Here is a 13,655-nt window from a genome sequence, read left to right on the forward strand (position 1 = left end):
AGCTAGCATGATTTAGCATGAAGCTAGCATGAAGCTAGCATAATTTAACATGAGGCTAGCATGATGATATCATGATTAGCATAAAGCTAGCATGATGCTAGCATGATTAGCATGAAGCTAGCATGATGCTAGCATGATTAGCATGAAGCTAGCATGATGCTAGCATGATTAGCATGATGCTAACATGATTAGCATGAAGCTAGCATGATTAGCATGAAGCTAGCATGATTAGCATGAAGCTAGCATGATGTTAGCATGATTAGCATGAAGCTAGTATGATTAGCATGAAGCTAGCATGATGCTAGCATGATTAGCATGAAGCTAGCATGAAGCTAGCATGAAGTTAGCATGATTAGCACGAAGCTAGCATGATGCTAGCATGATTAGCATGAAGCTAGCATGAAGCTAACATGATGCTAGCATGATTAGCCTGAAGCTAGCATGATGTTAGCATGATTAGCATGATGTTAGCATGATTAGCATGAAGCTAACATGAAGCTAGCATGATTAGCATGAAGCTAGCATGATGTTAGCATGATGCTAGCATGATTAGCATGAAGCTAGCATGAAGCTAGCATGATTAGCATAAAGCTAGCATGATGTTAGCATGAAGCTAACATGATGTTAGCATGATTAGCATGAAGCTAGTATGATAAGCATGAAGCTAGCATGATGCTAGCATAATTAGCATGAAGCTAGCATGATGTTAGCATGATTAGCATGAAGCTAGCATGATGTTAGCATGATTAGCATGAAGTTAGCATGAAGCTAGCATGATTAGCATGAAGCTAGCATGATTAGCGTGAAGCTAGCATGATTAGCATGAAGCTAGCATGATTAGCATGAAGCTAGCATGATTAGCATGAAGCTAGCATGGTGCTAGCATGATTAGCATGAAGCTAGCATGAAGCTAGCATGATTAGCAGGAAGCTAGCATGATGTTAGCATGAAGCTAGCATGATGTTAGCATGATTAGCATGAAGTTAGCATGATGCTAGCATGATTAGCATGAAGCTAGCATGAAGCTAGCATGATTAGCATGAAGCTAGCATGATGTTAGCATGAAGCTAGCATGAAGCTAGCATGATTAGCAGGAAGCTAGCATGAAGCTAGCATTATTAGCATGAAGCTAGCATGAAGCTAGCATGATGTTAGCATGATTAGCATGAAGCTAGCATGATGTTAGCATGATTAGCATGAAGTTAGCATGATGCTAGCATGATTAGCATGAAGCTAGCATGAAGCTAGCATGATTAGCATGAAGCTAGCATGATGTTAGCATGATTTAGCATGAAGCTAGCATGAAGCTAGCATAATTTAACATGAGGCTAGCATGATGATAGCATGATTAGCATAAAGCTAGCATGATGCTAGCATGATTAGCATGAAGCTAGCATGATGCTAGCATGATTAGCATGATGCTAGCATGATTAACATGAAGCTAGCATGATGCTAGCATGATTAGCATGATGCTAACATGATTAGCATGAAGCTAGCATGATTAGCATGAAGCTAGCATGATTAGCATGAAGCTAGCATGATGTTAGCATGATTAGCATGAAGCTAGTATGATTAGCATGAAGCTAGCATGATACTAGCATGATTAGCATGAAGCTAGCATGAAGTTAGCATGATTAGCATGAAGCTAGCATGATGCTAGCATGATTAGCATGAAGCTAGCATGAAGTTAGCATGATTAGCATGAAGCTAGCATGAAGCTAACATGATTAGCATGAAGCTAGCATGATTAGCAGGAAGCTAGCATGAAGTTAGCATGATTAGCATGAAGTTAGCATGAAGCTAGCATGATGTTAGCATGATTAGCATGAAGCTTGCATGATGTTAGCATGATTAGCATGAAGTTAGCATGATGCTAGCATGATTAGCATGAAGCTAGCATGAAGCTAGCATGATTAGCATGAAGCTAGCATGATGCTAGCATGATTAGCATGAAGCTAGGATGATTAGCAGGAAGCTAGCATGAAGCTAACATTTATTGCGTTGCTAGGGTACTAAGTTTGGTTGCTAGGGAGAAAATTGGCATCCCATAATGATCACCCTTCAAGCCACAAGTAAAACGGTCCAACCCCCGTGTCTCTACAATGTTCTGATGCGGAGATATAAGGCTTTGTTTATTCCGTTGCTAGGGTATTAAGTTTGGTTGCTAGGGAGAAAATTGGCATCCCATAATGATCACACTTCAAGCCACAAGTAAAACGGTCCAACCCCTGTGTCTCTACAATGTTCTGATGCGGAGATATAAGGCTTTGTTTATTATGTTGCTAGGGTCTTCATATTTTGTTGCTAGGGGCGTGGCTTAATACCTCAATAAGAATCCTAAGAGACTGATTGGATGCCTGAGTAAAATGAGCCCACCCCTATGTCTCTATGACACTCTGGTGCAAAGATATCCATCTGGGCTTTTTATAATGGTAGTCTATGGGAGATGTTGCTAGGGTACCCAAAATTGTTGCTAGGGGCGTGGCTTAATAGCTCTGGGGTGATCCTAAGAGACTGATTGGATGCTTGAGTAAAATTAGCCCACCCCCATGTCTCTAAGACACTCTAAAGTGAAGATATTCCATCTGGGACGCTTTTATTCCCTTTTATGGGCATGTTTCCTGCCCCATTATAAGTCAATGGGAAATTTTGGGGGCCCCTTACACCCCAGGGGTACAGCTTACACCCCATTGTGAGGTATGTTCTTACACAGCCTGTCAGCCTCCTTAAATGTGGTAAGCCACAAGTTTCTACAAGTTTCTCACTCGCAGCTATGACCTGTCAAAGTTTGTCTCAATGTTAAGTCAATGGAAATTTTGGGGTGTTTCAGCGCCCCGTTTAGGAATTCGGAAGGTCCCATCAGTTAGAAAAGATATAGCAACTCGAGTCAGATCAGACCGAAGGTATGTCCAAAGTTTGATGGCTGTAGCTTGAAAGCTCTAGGACGAGTTAGAGTTAGAAATTTTAGTCTCAGAAGAAAAAGAATAATAATAATAATAAGTTTAAGTGCAACAACAGTATGTTGGCTTTCTCAAGCCAACATAATAAGTTTAAGTGCAACAACAGTATGTTGGCTTTCTCAAGCCAACATAATTATAAAATACTGCTTACATACTATTTTACTGTGCAAACTATATGGAAACACCAAATGTAGCACAAAGAAAGTATTAATTGAAATGAATGTTAGTTCTACATTATTTTACTATGGTAAACTTTATTATGAAAGACTGTGCTATGTTTTTACTTACTAGGTTTTAAGGAGAATGCAACATGTTCCAGGGCCTCTTACCTGCGTGATTCATCATCCAGGTTTTGCACAAATTGTCTAAATCCCTACACACAGAACATTTATTGTACGGACTATAAGCCTTTGAGGCGCAGGACTAGAGTAAGTTTTATTACATTTTTAAACCAATAACACTAAAGTATTATTAGTAACAAAGTACCCAAAAGAACAAAAGATGTAACTTTAAAGAAAATATAGTAGTCAGTCAAAAGTTTATTTATTACAAATATATATTTAAATGTTAAACAATATACAAATAAACATACTTTAGTAACCATATTGTGCTCTTCTTTCAAAAATTGTTCAATTCACTTCTTACAGCTATCTATTCAGATAAATGGCATATCAAAGCTTTGTCAGCTGATGCTATCTAAGATGACACTTTAGGGTTATCATCCTGTCGTATGTTGTTCTCCAGATACGCTTGGAGCTTCCCGATCGGAATGTTGGCTTCCGACGACCCCTGCACTGAAGATGGCATGCAATCACGTCCTCCTTTGAAGGTCTCTCAAACTGTGATGCCAGGTCCATTGGAATAGGGGTTTCCTTCAGCTTATCTTCAAATACCTCAGCAAACACAAGCCTGATCACATCATCCACATAACTGTACAAATATTGCAGTAAATAAATCTTTTGTTTTGATCATTTATTTCCCTGCTTCATACATTAAGTTTTTAATTATGAATGTATTTGAAATAAAACATTACTGCTTACGGTATGTCATTTGTGTTTTGGGAACATAGCCTTGTACTTTCCCTCTCCTGCTTTTGTTACGGCTTGGTGACATTGTAATGGATGGCTGCAAGGTACAACCTGTAAAAATATAAGCAAGCATAAATTTATTGTAAAAGTAAATACTACTTTATTTAACACAGTTACTAAAATACTTAAATACCTGCATAGCATTCCAATAAATGAGAAAATCAAATTTTTTTGCTGCAAATCTGAAATCTCAGGCTACGGACGGCAAAGGCATCCACTGATGATGGTGATGGAAACATTGTGAAACGATGCTACTGCGTGGGTTCCTATGATTATGCAGAGAAAAAAAACTTTGTCATGATCAGTTATACATTTAAGACTGGTAGTGGTTTCATTAGCTAAATACATCATTTGTGTTACACACCTTTGCTCCTCATATGCCAGTCTGACTCCTTGTACTGTGTGTTATGATGTTGCATGTTTGCATACAGTGTAGAAGGATGTGTCCAGCTGCGAATCTAAGATATAGACAAATAAAACAAACATGTATTCAGTCAAAAAGACATATTATAACAATAGAGTACCATGACTATAAATCGTTAGACTATTCATTAAAACGTTAATGTATTACATATTACATGGCCCAACATTAGCAACACACATTACGTGTTTACTTCGTTTCAAAATCTAAGAAAGCTTCAAGTAAATACAACAGTAAAATACATATAACTTTAAACAAATCATCTGTACTTAGAGTTTCTTGAGTTTGATCATGAGAACAAATTTTACCGGTAACAGTTTAGCTGGTAACTTAGCAAGTTTGTAAACATGTCTTAACCAACATCGATAAAAAAAACGATAGTCTGCATAATTCAACATACACGTGTGTAAATATGGTACGTTGTTTATGAAATACAGTATTACAACACAAAACAGTTCGCTTGCAAGCTTAGCTCTACACGCACATTATGTTAATCTCCGGTTACCGGTTACGTAATGTACAGTAAAAGGCAAATAATAAACGTGAATACTTACAGCCTGTGATCCAAAAGTGCACAGTAATCCAACTTTCAAGAGGAGACGTCCAGCTTCGGTTCATGAGAAGCAGTTATTGTGAAAACTCCGTGAACAACTTCTGACTGGATTTTTCCGGAACCGTATTAAACATGATGTCCTCTGTGGAAGTCCATAAAGTGCTATTTTGCCCTCGCATCTAAAGAGACAGCGTCTACTCGAGAGATTTAATCGCTTAAACGATGAAACAAGAGTTTGCAAACAGAGTCAATGCAGGGACTCCCAACCTCCGCCATTTTAGCTCTCTTCTGACTCGGCGCTCCCCACCCCCGTCTTTGAGGGCGTACCCAAGCAAAGCAGAGAGGGCTGAACTATGATAATGTTGGTCTTATCTACGTCACCAATCCCAGGAAGTAAACTGTTGCCTACAATCCGAGTGTTTTTTGTAGTCCTCGAACGTTATAGACGATAACTCGCGTCATCGTTTTCTTTGAGGTATGTACTTTTTGAATATCGTTAGCATGTACTAATACACACTTACACACAAAAGGATGTTTAAAAACGTGTATCCCATAATAGGTGCTCTTTAACATTGCAGCTCTCGTGCAATTAAATAAAACACTGATGATACTGCAAAGTGCAAAACCAAAACTGTGGCTAACTGCACATCTTAATCATTTTAATAATTTTGTATCGACCAAAACACGAGTAATAAATGCACAAGCACACACACATTTAAAAAATGTGTTACAGCATTCATGACTAGTCAAGATTTAAAGGTCAAATGTCTGATACTTAAAGATATAATGCAGCATGTAATGTTTTACAGTACACTTTGTCTTTAGCACAGGATGTAACTCTTGTAAGATATGAACAGATGATAAGGCTGTTGTGAATTTGCAAGACTGACACATATGGGGCCCTATCTTGCACCCAGCGCAATTGACTTTGTCAGTGACGCATGTATCATTCGTATTTTGCACCGGCGCACAGCGGGTTTTTCCCTCCACAGACGCACGTTGGCAAACTAGGGAATGAACTTGCGCTCCCTGGGCGGTACAGCGCAAAAAAGGAGGCGGGTTCCGGCGCAAACCATCCCTGATGCTATTTTGCAGTTTCAAAGTCAGTGGCGCATTACGCGTTGTTCATTATGCTATTTTAAGGGCGCATGCTTGACCATAATGTATAGCGTGCACAACGCGCACACACTTTGCATCTAATCTACACAGATGCAACAGTAATTTTTGCAAATTATAAATTGTTACAATAAAAAATATTAACACATGAGATAAGGGAAATCATTGTGGTGAGCATTGGTGATAGTTTTTATTTATTTTGTGTGGCTGCGTTAAAAAATTATCATGCAAATAACAATAAAAATATTTTCATACGTTTGTTGTGTGGCTGTATTACGTTTATTTTATGTAAATAATAATTAAAATGTTTTCATAAGAAACCTTAATGTATGTGAACTTGATTTGTAAGTGTACTTTGGGGTTGGACTGCTTGCGTTTCTTGGCTTTCAGCGGTGAGGGTGGACGCAGCGATGTCCTCTGCTGGCGTCAGGTCCTGTGTAGAGGCAGATCCACCTCCCGTTACGGTGTGCCCGATTTATGCTGGCAAGCTTGGGATTCCCCCGTCTCCTGACATCATTGTAGCGCTTGCGGCGTCCTGGGGATGCCAGCTGATGAGACAATTGTGGCTATTTCCTCCCACACCTGTTTAACCGACGCTGATTTGGGTGGGTTCCTCCAATCCTCATACAAAACAACTTCTCTGCCTTTGACTGCTCTTACAAGAACGTCGGTCTCCTCGGCTGTGAACCGCTCCTGGCGTGCGCCTGGTAAATCCGTCATAATAATAGCAACCCACCATGGAACTTGCGCATTTGCGTTTAAAGGGAATGTTGGATGACGTTCTGATTGGTTTATTTGACGTTACGCCCAAACCACACCTATGAATAATGAACCTACTTCAGACCAACCCCTTATTGATTTGCGCCTGGCGCAAGAGTTATTTCTCCCGCCAGGAAAATAGCAACAGCGCCCAAGATCCGCCCACAAAGTCACTTGCGCTTTGCGCTTCGCACTTGCATTTCAGATCGTTAAAATAGGGCCCAAAATAGGGAACTCTAATAAATGCTTTAATGAACAGAGAAGATGCAACACCACATATAAACTCATAAGCAAAATAAATTCATAATACTATATCTACTTTAATACTGTGCATGCAAACACTCTGCTGTCTAGCAATGTGTCCAATAACTGTTTCTTTGAATGTTAATGGGATGATAAAAAATATATATGATATAATGCATCATAACACTACTTTGTTTAGAGATCAAGAAAAGCCAAAAATTTGATCTGATGTGGAATTTTATAAAAAAGAAAATCAAATTGGAAATTGAACAATATAGTTTTTTACATTTATTAATTAAAGGTATTATTTCTTAATGTTAGTTAGTGCCAATATTGTGGATTGTGCATTAACTAATGTTACATTTTGAAAATGAATTAGTAAATGCTGAAATTAACATAAACTAAGATTAATAAATGCTGTAGAAGTATTGTTTTCTGTTAGTTCATGTTAGCTAATGCATAACTAATGCATCATGCATCAGTGGTTAATAGGTTGTCTACAAACCGAAAGGTTGGTGGTTCAATCCCCGGCTCCACTGGTCCGAGTGTCGAGGTGTCCTTGAGAAAGATACCTAACCCCAGCTGCCCCCGACGAGCTGGATGGCGCCTTGCCTGTCTGACACCGCCGTCAGTGTATAAATATATGAGTGAATGGGTGAATGTGAGGCAAAAACTTGTAAAGCGCTTTGGAGGGCCATAGGTCTTTTAAAAGCGCTATATAAAAATGCAGTCCATTCATTCGTGTGTTTATGTTGTAATAGTCATATGTTTTTGTAAAATTTAATTTAGTACTAATTTACCTAAATTTTTCTCAAGAGATTAAAGTGCTTTCAACCGGACCCCCATTTGTGGCCTTTTGGTAAGACCAATACATGACTATAACTGTCTACTTAACCACAAAGTCTTCATAAACAGTTTTATTGGCTATTCTAATGCCCTAAATAGTAAACTATGAGACTATATTCTACCACCTGCAAAAAATGTCATGAGCATGCCCACCCAGCCCAGTATGTAGGACCAGGAGAAACGCCAGTCTCCAAAATGTTTGCCCAGGAAGATTAAGTATAGATTTCCATTGCCGGCAGCACAAATAAAGCTGAAGAAATGTACAGAAGGGTAGTTTGGATAGCGCAAAAAAAAAGATATTGGACAGGCTTAGTTAAAGTCTGCAGCCAAGGGACGGCTGAACCTCTCAAAAGAGGAAAAATGAGCAAATGACAAAATGTCTACACTGATGCCAGCAAAGCATGCTATTCCAGACGGGATCATGAATGCCCGTGTGACATTCCAGTATGCTGTAGATAAAGATGGAAATGTAGGTTCTCAATCACTTTGAATTAATCAAAGCACAGCTCTTGTTATCTCACATGTCATCTTATGAGACCAGGGAAACAACTCAGACAACACAAACCAGTGTGAGGCATTCAATTATTGAAAATAAATCATCAGGTGCCATCTACAGGCAAAACTCTTTAAAGGGGTCATATTATGAGATTTTTTTAAAGATGTAAAATAAGTATTTGGTGTCCCCAGGGTGCTTATGTAAAGTTTTAGCTCAAAATACTCCACAGAAAATATATTATAGAATGTTAAAATTGCCAATTTGTAGACCTGAGCAAAAATGTACCGCTATTGGGTGTTTCCCTTTCAAATGCAAATGAAACGTATGATCTCGTAGACAAAACAAAGTTGAAATATATGTACGTTATAGAATACATTCTTGCACAATGTGAACAAAAGCTGTTGTTTCGTGGGAAAAAATTAACATATATATCACTTGTGTTTTTGCTTGTGCAACATCTCCATCTTCCTGTTGACATTTCTGAATGATGCAGACCTTATTTTGATAAGGAAACTCTGTGGTCATCTGGGTGGCCGGTGTCTGTATGAAACTCAATATCACTGATGTATGGCTGGTCAATCTCGCTGTGGCTAACCTGATCTTCTGCTTTCCCAACTGACTTCGCTCATCAGTTTATTCATTCATCACTGGCCTTTTGGAGTCTTTCTCTGTAAGTTTATGAGCTTTCTAAAAATGTTCGGCAGATGTTTTATTGAAACTATGTGATTTACGGTGTTTTCAGGGAATATATCGATTTCTAAAATAACTCATCCCTGCAAAGTCCATTTTTGACATTGTTCTCTCTTGGATAAAAAGAGAACAAATTTGACTATAATGAAATAACTGAGAAACCATGACCTTCACATTGATAAGTTTTATCAGAAATAAATTATGCAAACCATATGGAAACCATCCACTGTTCATAGACAGTCATGCATATTTTTCAGTATTTCTCTGACATATCTGTTGTTTCCCTCTGGCTGTGAAGAGTTAAAATACACGCGATAGAGGTTAGTGGGTCTGTGTTTTTTTATTTGCTGGCCAAGGTGCACTGTAAAAAAATTCCATAGAAATTACAATGTTATTGCAGCTGGGTTGCCGGTAATTTACCGTAGATTTAAATTTATGCTATTTACTGGCAAGAGTTTGTTCAAAGTTAAATACATTTTAAATATTAACAAGTCTTTATCTTTACAGAATAAAACTATACAAAAACAGCCTCATGCAAAGCATTCTGGGAACCAAAAATCATCATCAAGATTTTTCTGTTTTTTGCTTCAGATTTTGTTTCCCAGAATGTTTTGCTTGATGATGTTTTTTTAGTTTTACTTTGTAAAGACAAAGATTTGTAAATGTTTAATGTTCATTTAACTTTGAACAAAATGTTGCCATTAAAAAACATAAATTTAAATCTACGGTAAGTTACCGGCAATCCAGCTGCAATTTCTACGGAATTTTTTTTACAGTGTACATTTATTTACATTTGAGATTTTCCCTGTGGGCAATTATTCAGGAACATGAGATAAAAAAAATATTTTATGTTGCCATGAAGAAAGTGGCTGAGAAACTGTTCTGCATGCTTATTTGCGCTACAAATCAGTGTTTATCATTACAACCAGGGGCATACATAGGGTTTAAGAAAAAACTGAGGTCCATCAAATGAGTTTGCCCAAAGTTAGAGTTTTTTAACATGTTATCATTAAATCTTTTTATAAGTATTTGAAAATTTGTGATTTAAAATATTTTTTAATTCAGTAGATGGTTTTAAAATGGACATGCAGAAACCAAAATAAGTTTATGTTTAAGATTTAAGTCAGCATCAATATTTACAGTGCACATTGTCTTTAGCACAGGATGTAAAATTTTTATGATATGAACAGATGATAAGGGTGTTGTGAATTTGCAAAACGTATGACCTAATAGGCAAAACAAAGTTGAAATATACTACAATACACATGCAAGAGCTCTGTCTTGCAGCAATGTGGACAGAAACTGTTGCTTCTGGGAAAAATATAAGATATTTATCACTGTACTTTTGTTGTGCAACATCTCTTCCTTCTTCCTGTTGGCTGACAGTTCTGAATGACGTCACAAAAATGAAAAAATAAGGTGTTCATCAAATGCTGCTATACTGATGAAACAATAACATACACAAAGTTTCTGCTGCAGAGACACATTCAGAAGAACACTCGAAATATTGCCTACTACAGGTAAGATTATTACAGCAAACAGCAATTCATGGCAAGATAATCATTTTATAATTTTCTTCTTTATGCACACAAGCATGTTTTCTTACAATGCAATTTATCGATGTAATATAAAATGTTTTCTGTAACTATAAAGTTTCTTTATTTATTTTTTCATTTATGTTAAACACAACTTAAAATTAAACACAGTTCGTATGATACAAAAGTATGAGACATGCATAATATATACAAAATGAAATTGTACAATTTTTAGCAAAAAAAATTCACATGTTATGATGGCAAAAAACTATTTTTTATGATTGCATCTTGCTTGTAGAATGACCTTCAATACAACTCTTCAAGTTTCCCGTCACGATTTAACCCATCATGAGAAAACTACATTGGAAATTGTCTTTTACATCATCATAATTCTCTTAGGCACCACTGGGAACTCTGTGGTTATCTGGGTGGCCGGTGTCCGTATGAAACCCAATGTCACCAACACATGGTTGGTTAACCTTGCTGTGGCTGACCTGATCTTCTGCTTTACACGAGTGACCTCGCTCATCAGTATATGCATTGGCCACTGGCCATTTGGAGTCTTTCTCTGCAAGTTTGATGGCTTCTTCAAGTACGCCAACATGTTCTGCAGCGTTTTTCTTCTGGCGGTCATCAGTGTGGATCGAGTGATTTGTGTGTGGCGCCCAGTGTTTGCTAGGAAGAAGCGTACCTTATGTGCTGCTCGTGTGATCAGTTTGGTGGTTTGGATTGTGGCATTGATCTTCAGTTCACCATACTTTGTGTACCGAGGGGTCTATACTAGGAACAACCTGAGCCATTGCTCACTGAAGGTCAGAATATTGCAAAACTGCTTTGTCTTGTCACACATCTACATTTGTCACCTTGCGCAATATTCATTTTCCTGTTGTGGATGCTGATTGGTTGATTTGTAGATGTAATAATTGTATGATGTGGCAAATATTTTTCTCTGCTTCTTGTGCATGTCATTGTGAAGATTTACTCACAAACTTGTTTATTCCATTTATCTTAAATTTGCAGGAAAAAGCAGCAGTTGGAGGAAGTTCAGCAAAGTATGTTTACTACTACATTCGCTTCTTTTGTGGATTTGTGTTTCCTTTCCTGGTGATCTTCATCTGCTACACACTGGCTGCTGTTGGGATTCGCAGAACGAGATTCTCCGGCAAATCAAGACCTCTTAAGATTCTTGCTTTATTGGTTTTTGCCTTTTTCTTATGTTGGGCACCTTATCACATCCTAGGTCTTGTTAAATTGAGGAATAAAAACCACCGGGCTGTAAAGTTAGGATGGCGTATGGCTTCAAACTTAGCCTATTTCAACAGCTGTGTAAACCCAATATTGTACTTCTGCACGGGACTGAATCTCAGACAACGCTGCAATCAAAGCCTCTTAGGGATTTTTTACAGAGCTCTTACTGAAGAAGGCCGAACGTTGTGCCAGGACACCACTTTGGAGGAACGTTCAAGCTGTGTTTTAAAAGCATCTGGTATAGTTCACCACACACAGACTGTCACAGTTGTGGAAAGTTACTTTAAAAAGTAATGCATTACAATATTAAGTTACTCCCAAAAAAGTAACTAATTGCGTTACTTTTCATGGAAAGTAAAGCTTACGTTACTTTTTAGTTACTTTTTCTTGGCTGAGGCTTGATCGCTTTCAAGCCTTGCTGGTGTTTTTTATGACTGAAAAGTTCTGCATTCAAAAATTGCATATTTCATCACAAAAATGTTGAGCTCTGGCCTGCCATCTCAGTTTTTGACTCAAACTGTACCCAAACAGGTGTGTATGCATAGAATGCATAATGTGTATACGTTTAGTTTAATTCAGTACATGTTTTTTTTTTAATCAAATGAATTAACCTGAAAAGTAACTTGCATTACTTTTTTAAAAAAGTAACTGAAATATTAATCGGTACATTTAAAAAGTAATGCGTTACTTTATTTGTTACGCAAATAAAAGTAATATTATGATGTAATGCATGTTACTTGTAATGTGTTATCCTCAACACTGATGACTGTATGTCCTTTTAAGGAAGTCACCATATTTGCAACGCCTCCAGGTCTTGTTAGAGCAAGCCAAGACCTTTCGATTCTTTGTATGCGCAAAGTCCCTCTCCCAAAGAATTCCATTATTTAACGATTGACGATTGGCTCTTTTAAAGGAACAGTATGTAGGATTCTGGCCAAAACTGGTATTGCAATCACAAAACTTGTGGCTAAAACTGGTACTGCAATCACACAAATGGTGGCCAATACACAAAATGACAACATAAACATCAGATGAGGACTGCAACTACACTTTTTAAATGACAATATCATGGCCAGAACACTGTTGTCAGTGATATAAGGATTTGAAATGAAAATTATTTCTTAATGTCTAGTGACATATCAGGGATTTTTTATTATTATTAATTGATATAAATTTCTTACATACTGTTCCTTTAACTGGGAGGCGGGACAAGAGCGGCCATTTGCAATCTTCCCTATTCATATCAATATCAGTGACACATCTTGTTGATATTACATTTCTTTGCTGTAGATTAAGTGCATTAAAAAAATCGTATATCTTTTATTCAATACAATTTTTGCTGTCACGTTAGTCATGTTTCTGGGAGCTAAGCAAAAAGATAATGACAATAAATGTTTATGCCTGTACTGCCCTATAAGACCAGAACACAACAGCAAGATAGGTATTCAAAGGATTCAGTACAAATATAAAGAGGAACAAGTTGTATTTAAATATTTTACTACCTCTATTACATAACATAATATTTCCTTGTTGTCCTTTCCAGCTGTATTTACAATAGCTGTATGTCTGCTTTAATATGTAATGGCTAATTCAAAATTCAATTGAATATAAAAACAAATGAATAAACTATGCAAACCTTGAATCATATAACAAACACACAAACGCAAAATTATATGTAGGGGTGAGTAGGGTATTGAGCC

General features: G+C 37.4%; 1 protein-coding gene and 1 long non-coding RNA gene across 3 annotated transcripts; one reads left to right on the forward strand and one right to left on the reverse strand.

Moving 5' to 3' along the window:
* Positions 1-3,734: 3,734 nt before the first annotated feature.
* Positions 3,735-5,591, reverse strand: LOC135771816 (uncharacterized). Of its 2 annotated transcripts, XR_010543067.2 has the most exons (4): positions 4,413-5,591; positions 4,182-4,314; positions 4,001-4,099; positions 3,735-3,890 (listed from the first exon to the last, which is right to left on the reverse strand). It is a non-coding gene; the product is annotated as an uncharacterized lncRNA (long non-coding RNA). The 2 variants fall into 2 exon arrangements; XR_012335482.1 differs by lacking the exon at positions 3,735-3,890 and having other exon boundaries at positions 3,924-4,099; positions 4,413-5,589.
* Positions 5,592-10,655: 5,064 nt separating this feature from the next.
* LOC135771822 (formyl peptide receptor-related sequence 4-like) lies at positions 10,656-13,519 on the forward strand. The gene is made up of 3 exons (XM_065282202.1): positions 10,656-10,692; positions 11,006-11,519; positions 11,728-13,519. Exons 2-3 carry the CDS (start codon positions 11,007-11,009, stop codon positions 12,247-12,249), a joined length of 1,035 nt encoding a protein of 344 aa, XP_065138274.1. The 5' UTR covers positions 10,656-10,692; position 11,006; the 3' UTR covers positions 12,250-13,519.
* Positions 13,520-13,655: the final 136 nt, after the last annotated feature.

The sequence above is a fragment of the Paramisgurnus dabryanus genome, chromosome 19 (assembly GCF_030506205.2).
Source record: "Paramisgurnus dabryanus chromosome 19, PD_genome_1.1, whole genome shotgun sequence".
In the NCBI taxonomy this organism is placed as follows: Eukaryota; Metazoa; Chordata; class Actinopteri; order Cypriniformes; family Cobitidae; genus Paramisgurnus; species Paramisgurnus dabryanus.